The sequence below is a fragment of the Neurospora tetraspora genome (assembly GCF_033439725.1).
Source record: "Neurospora tetraspora strain CBS 560.94 chromosome Unknown B0H65scaffold_2, whole genome shotgun sequence".
Taxonomy (NCBI): Eukaryota; Fungi; Ascomycota; class Sordariomycetes; order Sordariales; family Sordariaceae; genus Neurospora; species Neurospora tetraspora.
The window spans coordinates 159,123-173,038 of NW_026944384.1; the positions used below are offsets into that span (position 1 = coordinate 159,123).

Consider the following 13,916-nt stretch of genomic DNA (forward strand, 5'->3'; position numbering starts at 1 on the left):
TAGAAGCGGTCAGTCTTAACAGCTCATTAACAGTCAGTTCGAGGTCTTGCCGGCAGCTCAAGTGCCTTGGAGACAGTACCTTGACCCTTCTCAACGGCAACTCCGTCATTACCAGCTCATAACCTCGAGTCGACCGCAGTCGCATCTTAATTGCACTATTCCCATGAGCCGTAACCCTCGTAAATCAACCAACATGGTGTTTTGTCAACATGAAACCGTCGTGCGACGGTCTTCTGTTGCCGGCGGCATCTCTCCACTGTTGATGAACCCCAAAGCCCCAAAGCTACCCCGGCTCTTGGCATCACGTCATTTTGGGCCAGTTTGGGGTGCAGGGGTGGTTGTTGCCTGGCGTTTTGTGGGTCACCTTGATGAGCTGCCCGCCGTGCCTGAAGAACACACCAAAGAACGGGCAACTTATTCTGCGGCCTGTCCCGTGATTTCGCGATGAAATGGCACTGAATTGGGATAATAGGAGGGGCCGAGAGCAGGGGTGGTTGTTGCCTGGAAGGCACGCGGAGCGCGCTTGCCCAAATGGATGTTCATAGGCGCTAGGAAGGATCAATATCAAGCAGGTGTTGTTCCCGCAGTAGAGTTGCTGCTTCCTTCCTTGGTCTCTTGTCAACTTCTCTCAACTTCGTTTTCCATCAGGTTGATCTCACTTGTCTTTTGTTGATCAATCTTGACACGGTCGTTGCCAGCTTTCACATTTCCTTCACGCCCCATTGTTTGTTTACTTTCGGACGCGCTCACACCCTTCCCCCCTCCAGCGGGAACCCTTCAGTTCGTCACGATGCCGCCCAGACGAGCAAAGAACGAAGCGGCTGTCCCAGCAAAATTACCGCTGGAAGACTGCCGCATTGCCTTTAGTGGACCATTTGTTGGCGGTCAAGACCAGCACAAGAGAACAGCAGAATCCCTCGGAGCAAACACCACAGTGACCGCCATCGTGCAAGGCGTCACCCATGTAATCTACTCCGACAAGAACGCCAACAAGATAAGCACCAAAGTCAGGCAGGCACATGGAATGAACATCCCCGTTGTCAGCATCGAATGGCTGCTGAAGACCAAAGAGAAGAACGTCCGACAGCCGGAGAAGGACTACGCTCTGGACTTGTCCTCCTTGGATGCCGCTAGTGACGCTTCCGTGGCTGACGCAGATACTGCCTCCCAGACGAACGGCGATGACACCAGAGGCACCAAGAGAAAGAGATCGCCGTCGCCATCGCAGGATGGCGTCAAGGCTGATGGCGAGGAGGACACGCTGAAAAAGTCCAAACTCAAAAGCACAAAAGCCGTGGGCGAGGGCCAAGTCCTGAAGGACAAGACCATGCAGATTCCCATAGACGAGGGCGCTCCCTATGGCTACAACGTCCATGTTGATTCTGATGGTGTTATCTATGACGCATCATTGAACCTGACCAATTCCACTGGCAACAACAACAAGTTCTATCGTCTTCAGGCAAGTCACCGTCTTAACCTCTCCTGCCGCATCCTCAAACTAACGGATCAAATAGCTTCTGACGCAGCAGAACATGCGGTTCGCGGTCTGGACGCGCTGGGGGCGTGTCGGAGAATCCGGCCAGCACTCTCTCATCGACTCCCCGTCTCTCCAAGATGCCCTGCGCACTTTCGAAAAGAAGTTCAAGGACAAGTCGGGATTGCTCTGGAGCAACCGAGGTGATGACCCCAAGCCCAAGAAGTATGCCTTCGTCGAGGTGAACTATAAGGAGGAATCCGATGACGAAGACGAAGCTGAGGGCGGCGCGGCCACGAAAGAAGAGAAAGACGACTGGGAGCCTCCCAAGTGCACACTCAACCCTTCAGTGGCTAAGCTCATGGAACTCATCTTCAACCAGCAGTTGATGGACAACACCATGGCGGCACTCAAGTACGATCGCAACAAACTCCCATTGGGAAAGCTCAGCAAGGCCACCATCATGCGTGGTTTCCAGGCGCTCAAGAATCTTTCCGAGCTTTTCACCGACCCTTCCAAAGCTTCTCAGTATGGTCTACCGTACCAGCAAGCGGTTGAGCACTTGTCAAACACCTACTACTCCGTGATTCCGCACGCGTTCGGCCGTGACCGACCACCCATCATTGCGACCGATCAGCAGCTGAAGCAAGAAGTCGAGCTGCTCGAAAACTTGAGCGACATGAAGGAAGCCAGCAACATCATGAAGATCGATAAGACCCAGTTCGATGTTCATCCTCTGGACAGGCAGTACCAAGGCCTCAGGATGCAGGAGATGACACCCTTGGACCGGGCTTCGATCGAGTTCACCCATCTGCAAGACTACCTGGTCGACACACGGGGTCATACTCACGGAGTCAACTACGAAGTGGAGGAGATATTCCGTATCGAGCGCCAGGGCGAGTTCGACCGGTTCGATCAGAGTGACTATGCCGACGGCAAGTTGAAGCTTAAGAAGAATCGCAAGCTTTTGTGGCACGGCTCCCGCTCCACCAATTTCGGCGGTATTCTCAGCCAGGGTCTTCGCATCGCGCCGCCGGAAGCGCCCGTCAATGGCTACATGTTCGGCAAGGGCGTCTACCTGGCCGATATGTCCAGCAAGTCAGCAGGCTACTGCTGTCCACATCAGTCCAATGGCACGGCCCTCCTCTTACTCTGCGAGGCTGAGCTTGGCGACCCCATCCAGGAGTTGACTGGTGCCGATTCCAATGCTGGAGAGCACGCCAAGCAGAAGGGAATGCTCTCTACGTGGGGTAAGGGCAGGAGTGGCCCGTTGATGTGGAAGGATGCTGGTGTTGTGAACCCGGCACTGCAGGGTGTGATGATGGTAAGCTCTTTGCTTGTTTGTCTTGATACCGATATGACAGGTATGGTTGCTAACGAGAAGTCCAGCCCGACACGTCGTCGTTTAAACCCGGCGACACCAACTGCCCGGGCGCTGGTCTGTGGTACAACGAATATATCGTGTACGATGTTGCCCAGGTTCGTCTGAGGTATCTTTTCCGTGTCAAAATGTAGATCAAGCTGATCCTACTGCGATGCCGTTCTTGAGTTGGGTTGGGATACCTATTGTATGGGGTTTCGGAGTTGGGTGGAGGAGATGGAAAATTTCTTCGTTCGGATCATGCGATCTTTCATGGCTTTGACTGCATGTGTTCTTTGATGTTATTTGCGGTCAAGGGCTTATGTGTGCACGAAATACTTGTACTTATTTTCTGGGCGTCACAATGCCTACAAGACGCTTTGCAAGGAATAAGCAGCTCTTGAAAAGGCGTCGCTCGAGCTGTTCGGTAAGGTATATAGAGCAATGCAATATGCCTTTTCTCAGCGTTTCTCGTCTACCCGCTCAGGTCGGAGGTAGTCATCAAAACACGCCGGTTCCTTTAATTCGATATATATGCTCCAACGTCAAGAATTGGACGGGTGATGGACGAGAATGATACGGAAGTTCAAGGACAACGGGAGTAGGTCGAGGACGAAGACGGGGATGGATCTCCATATGCGTATCCCTGAACCTCCATGTCCCGTCCAGTGCCCCCTTGCTCGAGCCTCGATCTGCCCTTACCTTATTCAGGCCCTCATCAACTCCGTTCAACGACGATCACTTCCTCCCCTTCTAGGACTAGGGCAGTCGAGCTGGCGGCCCAGATGGCGGCCCAGATGGCGGAGCAGACGGAGTAGAGCCTAGAGTAGGAGGATATCATGTACCTCTAGTCGGCTGCCCACGCAAGGTTGGAGCCGTTGGGGATGGTGCGGAGAAGGGATATGAACCCGACCAGGCTGCGAGGGACACGGTGGTAACTAATGTACACCGATGTCGAGATTGTTTCCCATATGTGGCTGGATTTGTTTCACTCGAAGTCATCTAGAAACATGTTCCTGGCGGCCATTTGTCCCAGTCACGACATAGACGGACCCTTTCCAATAACTCCTCGAGGCCGGCAAACCATCACAAGCGCACATCGAATTTCAAGGCCATTGAAGTGCGCTGCATGTACGTCAACGCCGGGGTCGGTCTTCCTGAGCAAGTTGTGAGTGCCGGACTCTTTTCTGAGTATGCAGATCTGCATGTCATGTGCATTTACCTCGCCCAAATCGACATTGACTATTCCTACGGCGTTGCTAAAGAGGTGAGCTTGTGCGGACGGTAGGACGACGTGGTAAGTACTAGCCTAGTCTGACGGAGAGAGAGCTCCGTCGGCAAGGAGCCCAGGGAGCGTGGCAGCCAGTCTTGTATGGACTGCCGTGTCGTTGTCCAATGGTCTCGGAGATTGTTGATTCTTTTGAGACTGAGCTAGCCGGTCATGATGTGGTGGGAGTATTGTGTTGCAGAGGTTGATGGGGCGTGCTGTGGGTTGTCTTCTGTCCAGCGCTGGAAATACAAATAAATATGAATCTGTATTTATTTGAGTGGGTCAAATACACGATCGTATTTATTTGTATTTGATTTATTTGTATTTATTTGACGATTTGCCAAGACAGGTGGGGTTCACGGCCAACCCCAACCCTGACCCGAATCCGTCTCCCAAAGTCCGGTCCACGGGCAAAATGAACACTTTTTCTCACCCTAAAATATTCTGCCGGTGTGCCAAGAAGGCGGTCAAATATTCAAATAAATATCGGGCAAAAAAATATTTGAGCAAATAAATACAATCTCATATTTATTTATTTATTTATTTATTTATTTATTTATTTATTTATTTATTTATTTATTTATTTATTTATTTATTTATTTATATTTATTTATATTTGCCATGTGTATTTAATTTGTTGCCACCGCTGCTTCTGTCAACGCCAGCCTTGTCGCAGAACTGGGTGCATGGAAAAAGATATGGGAAAATAAAGAAGGCATCGACTTTCACGGTCACTGATGATAGAGGGTGCGGAAACAGCCCCAGTCCTTCAATGTTGGTCCCTTGCACCATGTACAGCATAAAGGAAAATAACGGGATGGGGGAACTACACCACCATCTCTCGATTTCATGACGACGAGCCCATAAGAGCATAGAACGTTCGAAGAGCTCCCAAGTGACCATTTCCTCAACATAGAGGTACTTGACCTCTAGGTCAGTAGGTACTCATCCTTCCAGATTCAGAAACGAGTGTCAAAGAGCCTCAATAACTTGGCTCTCACGCTCCTTCCAGATCATGATGGAGAACATTCACTCCGAGACCTACTCCCTCCTCATCGAAACGTGCATCAAAGAGCCTTCCCAGATGACTTCAGTTACCTCTTCAACGCCATTGACACCATCCTTTGCATCAGCCAAGGGTGATTGCAATACCATCCTGATCGTACCTTCCTTCCCCAGCCATCAAATAGAATCCCGCCCTTTGGTAACCAATACCGCCAGACACCGGACCAGGCAGGCACGCAGCAAACAACCGACACGTAAAGTACATGTAATCTACCCGCCCTACCAGCCTCTGCGCACCTTCGATGTCCAGTCCCTGCCCCGCCTTCCCTCTTACTAGCCCTTCATATACTAGTCTCCCCGAGTAACAACCAACAAAAAAGAAGTGCAGTTAGTATAGTGGTTTAGTACGCTCGCCCCTCAAACGCGACTGCTGGGCCCAAAGAAGTCGTCGCGGCGAGGAACCCGGGTTCGACTCCCGGACTGTACAATCTCCTTTTCTTTTTTCTTTCCTTTTTTTTTTTTTTTGGCTTTTGACTTTCGGATTCTGGTTACGTATATTTGTTTGCTGTTGCATCACATACATACACTACATACATAACCCCTTCGTCTCACTCACCCCTCACTTTCCCTCATACTTGAGGTCCATAGCATGGGCTGGGATATCTACAGCTATGGTGAAGAGAGGACGGAGGTATGCGACAATGTCTGTCCTGCAGAGCAGAGCTGCAAACAACATACATAGGTCTTACTCTTGCTACTTACCTGTAAGCAGAGCATCGCCGCCATCGTCGCCGCCTTCGAAGCTTCTGCTCGTACTCCTCGACGTGGTGTACCCAGCGCGCACATAGAGGTAAGACATAGAATAATACCTGCTATGAGGTTTCCTTACTGTCTTAATTTGAGCCGACATACTTTCTCCTTCTTGCCCTGATCTGGATTCGCGCACTTAGCTTGATGTCCAGGCCTAGGCAGGCAGGGCCAAACAAACTCGGGGTTATTGGTAGACTGGAAGTATACCAGACCTTGTCGTCCTCACATGGATTATCGTAAATTCTCAGATGTAGTTGCTTTAACGCGAAGACATCATACTCGAAATTGACCCCTCACACACCATTCTGGATTGGATACCTGTAGGGACATTCTTGACGACGACGACGACCTGGCTACTACGTAGGAAGACGGGTCGGGTTGGGCCGGTCCACTTTACTATTCCTAGTCGAGCAGCGCACAACGAGAAGGCTAAATCTGTGGAGGAATAGGGTGGGAGGACACTCGATCATAACTTGCGAAGGAAAGCGAGAAAATAAGGAGAAAATTACACTTGGTAAAAACAAAATAATTGCGACTTAGCTCGGTTTTGGTATGTACCTATAGATTCATTGCTGTGTCTCAGATCAGAGGTTAATGCGTGAATGTTGGAGTGCTTGCCGTAGTCCTGTGATATTCGCCGGTGTTTTATCACCTTACATAGTCGACGTTTCAAGTCACAGCTCAGGACTCAGGAAGAACTCCATAGAGGTACCGTGAATTTACCAGGCCAGCACAGCGCACTTAACGGGCTGGCTGAAAAAAATGAAGATTCAGGCTGATGGCACGGCTTCTCTGGTGAGGTTTTTGAGGCCACAACATCTGGTAACTGTGGTGGTGGTGTATATAGACACGAGTGTCCAGTCTGAGTCACGAGCCGCGCGGGACCAGACAAGTCTCCGCTTCCGTCCCATCTTCCAGGTTGGCGGGTCACTCAACTCTCTGTCCAACAGCGTCGAAGAATACTGCCCCTCTCCCATATCGGAACCGACAGACCAAGAGGCGAGACCGTATTTTTTAACAGTCAGCGTAGCTTATAAATGACGTACACCCTTGCTTGATGCCTCAGGTCACAGAGTCGTGAAGTGTCGAAGAAATGTTCATAGAGGAAGGAGCAGAAACGAAAAGCCAGTAACATTACCGCAGCCGGATGAGGAGTCAAGGACGAAACAAGCAGGAACAGAATAATACCCGGTACACTGCCAGTAAACAAGATAAGGTACCGTCCCGCCTTTGCGTGTGTTCCCCTCCGGCAGCGATACAGTTCACTTTGTAATGACGAAGAACAGCCATCAACAAATCCCTCTCAAGTAAATCCATCTTACACCCCTTCCACAAAAACAACAACAAACAACCCATCCTCACCCATCCAACCCCTTCCAACCCCTCTTCAAATCAAAACAACAGCACAGCAAAGCATCCTCCATCAACCATGGACCCCATCTCCCAGCGCCTCGACCACTGGGTGCGCTTCATCTCTCGATCGGCGACAATCTCGATATCCGTGTACCACGGCTACCACGGCGCCCGCAACAGCCTGGTCGACTTCATCTCCCTCCTCGGCACAATCTCCCGCACCATCGTCAACCTCTCCCACTTCGGCAGCAGACTAGAGGTACAGGATATCCTCCTGCTCTGGGCTCTGCTCCGTGTGCTCCGCCGTCTGCTCCGCGGTCTGGTCCGCCATCTGGGCTTTGCACCGCCAGCTCTGCCAGCCTGGCTCCGCCAACTGGGCGCTGCGCCGTCTGCTCGCCCGTTCTCTCTGCCGTTGCCGTCTGCCCCGCCATTTGGCCCGTCTGCCCTGCCATCTGGGCCGCCGTCTGCCCTGCCAGCCACCCAGCCCTGGCCTCTTGCGAACTATCCCCAACGTTTCCCACTTGGGCAGCCGACTGGACATTATCCTTTTGCTCCTGTGTCTGCTTCGTCTGCCCCGTTGTCTGCCCCGCCGTCTGGACCGCTCCCTGGGCAACCATCTGGCCCGCCTGCTCCGCCAGCCCAAACGTCCTGGATCCTCCAGCTCCGCCAGCAACGCCAGCTCCAGCAGTCTGGGCCTGGAAGCGGAGGTGCTCCTCGTTAAAGCACCGGCGACGCCAAATGGGAGAGACGCGACTTGTCCCCGGGCCTGCCTGCATCAGCCGAAACGTCGCGTACAAAATGTAGTAAGTAGTAGCCTCCAACTGCGCGCTCGAAGAAGGCGTGTAATCCGCGACCGAAAATCCGTATGTGTGTCTGCCGCGTCCAAGTAGGTCCTCTCCCCAGGACAATACCTCTTCTGCCTCGAGGACCTTTTTTGGTGAGGGTGAATCACACTCAGCTCCTTTGCTCCAACTTCATCTGTTCGCAGACGTAACCAGGCCACGAACGACATAGAGCGACAGAGCGATGGACAACAGCCACGCAGAAGAAAAAGAAGTGGGGTCGAGTAAGGGGGATGTAGCCAGCCAAAGAGGAATGCAGACAACTAGACATGAATAGAGGAAAAGCCAAAGCAAAAGAACGTCAAGATCCAAAAACCATCTATTAACACTCTTTGAAGCAGATCTATATTGTATAAGCAATCAACCAAACGAGGAAGCAAGAGACGAAGAAAAAGACGAACAACACAACCAACGCTCAAAAACCTTATCCCACTTCGCCCACTCAAGCCCCCTTCGAAAACGACACCACGGCATACTTCCCGTTCCACGCCCACTTTCTCGCGCCGCTCTCTCCACCGCCGCCCTCCTTCGCCCTCAACTCCTCATCCAACCCCTTTCTCAGTCCAACAACAACATCCGCCTTGCACGTCCTCAACGCCAGAATATTGATCCCCGACCCAGGCCCCAACGGTCCAATAGCCTGTGTAAACGGCGTGGTAGGATCCCATTCGCCATCACCAACCAGCTTGCGATAGTTTAGATCGCCCTTGAACACGACCAGTTCGCTCTTGCGCAAATCCTCCGCCAGCTCCTTGGTCTGCTCGTCGGCGTTGGGATCGACGAGTCGCCAGAACGAGCCGGGACCGGTCCAGAAGCGGTTGGCGCGGAGGCCGAGCTTGCCTTCGGCGTGGAGGATGGACCATTCTTGGAACAAGAACGACAGTTCCTCCTTTTCCTTGTCGCTGAGTTTCTCGGGGACCTTGCCCTGCAGTTCTTCCTCCTCGGTGGCTGTCTCGAAGAACGGCACCGGTGCCGCCAACGCGTTGAGCAAAGCACCGAAATCCCCCGGCAAGACGTCCGACACGAACCAAGGGATCGACTTCGCATGGAGGGTAACCCTCGTCGCCAGTCCCGCCGTCAACAAGTATCCAGCAAGAATCAAGTCAACATACAACTCGAAACCGGCGTTGTCGAGAACGATATCCACCACCCTCTCCTTCTTTCCCGCCTTCTTCGCCTCCATCAACTGCTTATACACCTCCTCAAGATCATTCACAAGAATGTTGGCCTCAGACTTCTTGCGCGCCTCAGACCCTTGCAGCTTCTGGATGTCTTCGTAGGAGAGGGAGGTCAGGAGCGAGAGGTCGGTGGCGTTACCCCAGAGGCAGATTTCGCACATTTCTGTGAACAGGAGCTTCTCGGCTTCTTCAGATGTACCCTCGGAGGCAGAAGAGTGGGAGCGGAGCTGGGTGATCAGGTCCTTGTAGCGGGCGGCGAGCTCGAGGACGGCGGGGCGGGAGGAGCGGAAGGTCTTGATCTTTTGGCGGGCGAAGATGTCGTAGTTCTTCCAGTGGGTGGAGAGGGCGAAGGAGGTGCTTATGCGGCTGTTTGGAAGGGATGTGGTTAGATTCCGTATTTGAATTAGGAAGGGAAAGCGGAAAGGGAGAAGAAGGGTGGAGAGGGACGAACCGGTAGAGGTAGCACTCGCTGAACAGCCAGGAGACGTTCAGCCAGGTGGGCTTGCCGAGGGACTCGAGGATTTGATTGTAGGTGGCCACGTCGGAAACACCATCGTCGGGAATAGGCCTGTTCCTGTCTTAGCACTTATTCTCTTCTGTGTATATAGCATTTGCCTTGGGCAACTGGGCGGACGAACGTCAAGGCGCGATCGTGTTGAACTTCGTATTTGAGCGTAGCAAGGTCGTTGATGAGCTTTTTGCCCTCCTCGCGCTTCGCGGCATCGTCGGTTTGGCCGGTGGTACGGTAGACATCGTCAATCGCTTGGGTCTATGGCGTATATAAGTGGTTAGCGGCTATTGGACGGTCGAGTGTCGAGGCAAGATCGGACGAGGCTCACGATGATGATGGGCCACCGCTTCCTGGCGGTCTCGTAGGCAAAGGACGTCTTGTCGCCCGTAGAGGACGTAGCTATGGTCAATGTCAGCTTTGCTCCTGCCTAGAACTGTATGTGCACTTACGGATCTTGGGTTCAAACTCCATCTTGCAAGTTTGATCTAACGATGCCGTCAAGGTTTGCCGATGTTGGATGTCTTCCGGAGGCCAGGAATCGGATCGGAGCCGGAGGATGATTTTTGGAGAAGGCTGTCATAGCGGGGTAGCATTGGGCGGGGTCTGCGTCTCCCACAGCGGGCCGGATGGAACCCCCCACTTGTCCACCACAGCCCTATAACCACACCCCTACAGCGGGGTTTCGTGATCCATCAAAATGACACCCCGACCCACGCCAAAACGGATGTTCGTGAACCTCAATGGCCAACCTTGAGAGATCTCGATGAAGCAAGACAACACACGAGACAATCTGGTGTCAGATATCTTGTTGTCACCAAGACTAGCATATTATAACACCATCGCCAAGCGTTCCGAAACAGGATCGCCAACAATTGATGGGAAGTACTCATTTCCGAGATGTGGGATATCATTCATTTTTGCTATGTGGTATCTGTAGAGGTAGGTGTCCGTGTCCTTCCAGCGCTCGTACGTGATCTGCTCTGAAGCAGCCAAAGTGCCAATCTAGATCGATGCCGCCTTCAAGGAAATGAAATGAAATGAAATGCAAAACAGGAGATGGAAGCAAACGCAGAGAACCTCCTTGCCAAAGCCAGGTGCATGTGCATGAGTGTGCACAATGAGACCTCGTCATCATCAAATCACCATCTTCATCTTCATCAAAAGACCATGCAACTTCAAAGTGCGCGCAAAAGATTGTGGATATATAGTTCCAAACGACCGACCAGATAGGAACAGATGATGCTCAAACGCCCGACAACCCATGGATATTATGAAATCCAAAAACTGAAAAAGCAACCGCAAGCGCAAAAAACATGCAGATATGCATATGCTATGCCCGCCAACAATGAGATGAGATCAAAAAAAAAAACCAAACAGCCCAACAACGATCATCGCTCATAGGAAAGAACCTTACACAGAGAAAGAGGAAAACAGTACAGGGTCCGTCGTCAGGAAAGATGTGATGTCCATCGTCATGTCCATCAGCGTTCGTTCATCTCCTCCTAGGCTGCAACACCCTCAATTCGTTAACGTTATCATTCGCATCCGCATCGTCATGATCAAAGCATGAAGCGAGTCACATGCCGCGACCAAAGAGGGCGGGCACGCGCATGCTCAGTCTCCTCTTCCAGCTCTTGGACCTGGGGTTCATGCCAGGGTGGACGGGACTGTTAGGCTCCTCGGTCTTGTCGGAGACGTCTATCTTCGACGAAACCTTTGGAGCTGATACAAGAGCGGGCTCGGCGGGCTCGGTGCCGGTGAGGTCGGCGGTGGTGGACTTGGTCTCCGCGTCGGCACCAAGGCTGGTCCAGGGCTCTTCGTGGACACCGAGTTCCGCCTTTTGGTCGTCGCTGACCGCGAAGGAGACAACGGACTTTGCGGCATCGCGTAGAGCGGCTGGTGATAACTCATGCTCATGCTGCGCTTCGCTCTGCCTCTCGCCGGAATCGGCGGGGGAGTCTGCGAGCTGTTGTTGCTCGGAGGAGTCGACTTCATTGTCGGCAGGTGTGGTCTCAGCCTGTTGGTAGAGTGTTAGTCGTGCTTCTCGTTCTGGATAATCAGGAATTGGTTCTACCTTCTCTGTAGTCATGGGTTCCATCTCCTCCTCAACAGCAACCTCCTGAGTGATCTTGAGGGCATCCTCAGTGGTGGACTCGACAACGGTCTCGACGTTCTCGGGAATGGCGTCGAGGTGGAGGGACTGCCGGTTGGGGGTCTCGGTGGCCTCGATCTCGGCGTCGACGGCCTTGCCCTTGTCCTGCTTGGCATCCTCCTCGGTCTCCTTGACGGCCTCAGCCTCGGCGGGAGTGGTAGGCTCCCAGAAGCCAGAGTCGGCTTGCCTGTTAACGAGAGGGCGGAGAGGGAGGTCATGAGAAGCAGCGTCGAGCTCCATGATGACGGGCTCGGTGCTGAGGGTGATGGGAAGCTCGTCATTGAGCTCCTTGCCGGAGTCCTTGCGGTCACGACCAGGAAGCTCAGTCTTGGTCTCTGTCTCGGCGACCTGTGTCTCAGTCTTAGCCTCAAGCTCGGGCTCAGAAATGTCATCATCGAACAGTTCACGAACCTCGGACTCGGGTACAGTTTCGGCCTCGAGCTCAGATGGAGCCCTGTTGACCTCAACCTCAGGGGCAGTCTCGGCCTCGACCTCGAGAGCCTTAACCTCAGGCTCCTCTGGTGTGGCCTCCTCGGCGAGAGGAGACTGCTTGTGTTCATCACGAGAGACGTCCCTTGTCCTTGAGGTGGCTCGGGAGGACTCTGGGCTGGTGATGGGGCTGGAAAGCGCCTTGGGGTTGGTCATCTGTTCGTAGCAGACCTCGAGAACGATCCTGAGCAGGATCTTGTTGGGGGAAAGGATGTGGCTGAGGCGGTTCAAGAGATCGCTGCCGAGGAGGGAGCTGGCATCGTTGAGGTGGAGCCTGATGCGCTTCTTGAGGTAGCCGATGAACCACTGATCGGAGTCGACAAGGCTCGGGTACGCGTCACTGGTAACCTCGAGGAGGGTGGGAAGGGCCATGCCATCGCCGAACTTCTCGATGTTACGCTCAGCGAGACGGACAAGGTCGGGGAGCTCGTAGGCACGGGCGAACACGTAGACCTTGATGGCGGTCTTGAGCTCGACTATTTGCTTGGCGAGCTTATCGGCACCCTGGGGCTTGAGAGACTCGTACTTGTTGGTGTAGAGGTAGTGGACGATGACATGGCCAATCTCCTCGGAAACTGTTGGGAGTTCTTCGCTCTGGCTGTCGTAGGCGGCATAGAGCTTGGGGGCCTTGTTCTTGAGGACATCAAGGGCAACCACCATAGGGCTGGCAAAGGGGAGGTTGCATGCCGGGCTGGCATATGGACTGTGTGTTGTTAGCATTGTGAAGGATGTGTGTGATGTGGGTGCTACACTAAGATGATAGTGTGCAATGTCCAGTGTGGGAGGTGGATGAAAAAAAAGTGAAGAGAGATGAAGGATGAGGCTCTACTCACGAGGTCTCGGGACGGTGGTCGATGGGGACCTTTTTGGGGACCGTCGAGAGGTGACCCTGCGTCTGGGGTTGGCCAGGGAGACCGGGGGTCTTGGTGGAGCCAGACTTCTTTTTGCGAGCCATGCTGATTGTGAGGGGGCCTGCGTATGATGTTTTGGAACTAGCGGGGGGGCGAGTGACACTCTCGGAATGGACCGAACTGGATGGCGAGGATCCTTTTGCTCGGGAAAATGCAATAAAATCAAATTAAATGAGAAAAAAAAAGATAATAATGCGGATCCTGCGGCTTCGGCGGTGACGTAGACCGGTTGTTCCCTTGGTATCTCTAGGTCACTACCTAGCTAGTCGATGGGCCCCTCCTTGGGGTGGTTTGATGGATGGGGACCGGATTGGGGGGGGGGGGGGGGTGGTGATCTAGTGTGTACAAGTGGGTGGGGGTTGTATCTCGTGGTCGTGGTGTGAATCTTGCTGATATCAAAATAAAAAAGGAGTTTGACCGAGAAGAGGATGGAGAAGCAGCTTTTATCATGGTTAAGTTCCTTATCATCTGGGATCGCCATTTGGCCGTTTGTGCGGGTTAGGCGTCAATCCTGCCCACTAACGCGCCCACCGACTGCGAAGTACGCATTTTAATGCCGAA

General features: G+C 53.0%; 4 protein-coding genes and 1 non-coding gene across 5 annotated transcripts; 3 read left to right on the forward strand and 2 right to left on the reverse strand.

Moving 5' to 3' along the window:
- Positions 1 to 667: 667 nt before the first annotated feature.
- Positions 668 to 3,073, forward strand: B0H65DRAFT_86879 (PARP-domain-containing protein). The gene is made up of 3 exons (XM_062831506.1): positions 668 to 1,459; positions 1,515 to 2,798; positions 2,864 to 3,073. Exons 1-3 carry the CDS (start codon positions 791 to 793, stop codon positions 2,987 to 2,989), a joined length of 2,079 nt encoding a protein of 692 aa, XP_062683705.1. The 5' UTR covers positions 668 to 790; the 3' UTR covers positions 2,990 to 3,073.
- A 2,418-nt stretch (positions 3,074 to 5,491) lies between these two features.
- On the forward strand, positions 5,492 to 5,596 carry B0H65DRAFT_t71. Its single transcript has one exon. It is a non-coding gene; the product is annotated as a tRNA-Glu (tRNA).
- Positions 5,597 to 7,154: 1,558 nt separating this feature from the next.
- Positions 7,155 to 8,185, forward strand: B0H65DRAFT_87007 (uncharacterized protein). Its single transcript, XM_062831510.1, has one exon. The coding sequence runs from the start codon at positions 7,349 to 7,351 to the stop codon at positions 7,991 to 7,993; it is 645 nt and encodes a 214-aa protein (XP_062683706.1). The 5' UTR covers positions 7,155 to 7,348; the 3' UTR covers positions 7,994 to 8,185.
- Positions 8,186 to 8,420: 235 nt separating this feature from the next.
- On the reverse strand, positions 8,421 to 10,501 carry B0H65DRAFT_86917 (uncharacterized protein). The gene is made up of 5 exons (XM_062831507.1): positions 10,253 to 10,501; positions 10,132 to 10,202; positions 9,931 to 10,061; positions 9,744 to 9,860; positions 8,421 to 9,658 (listed from the first exon to the last, which is right to left on the reverse strand). Exons 1-5 carry the CDS (start codon positions 10,272 to 10,274, stop codon positions 8,557 to 8,559), a joined length of 1,443 nt encoding a protein of 480 aa, XP_062683707.1. The 5' UTR covers positions 10,275 to 10,501; the 3' UTR covers positions 8,421 to 8,556.
- Positions 10,502 to 11,158: 657 nt separating this feature from the next.
- B0H65DRAFT_86931 (uncharacterized protein) lies at positions 11,159 to 13,696 on the reverse strand. Its single transcript, XM_062831508.1, has 2 exons — positions 13,278 to 13,696; positions 11,159 to 13,147 (listed from the first exon to the last, which is right to left on the reverse strand). Exons 1-2 carry the CDS (start codon positions 13,397 to 13,399, stop codon positions 11,380 to 11,382), a joined length of 1,890 nt encoding a protein of 629 aa, XP_062683708.1. The 5' UTR covers positions 13,400 to 13,696; the 3' UTR covers positions 11,159 to 11,379.
- Between the last annotated feature and the right edge of the window lie 220 nt (positions 13,697 to 13,916).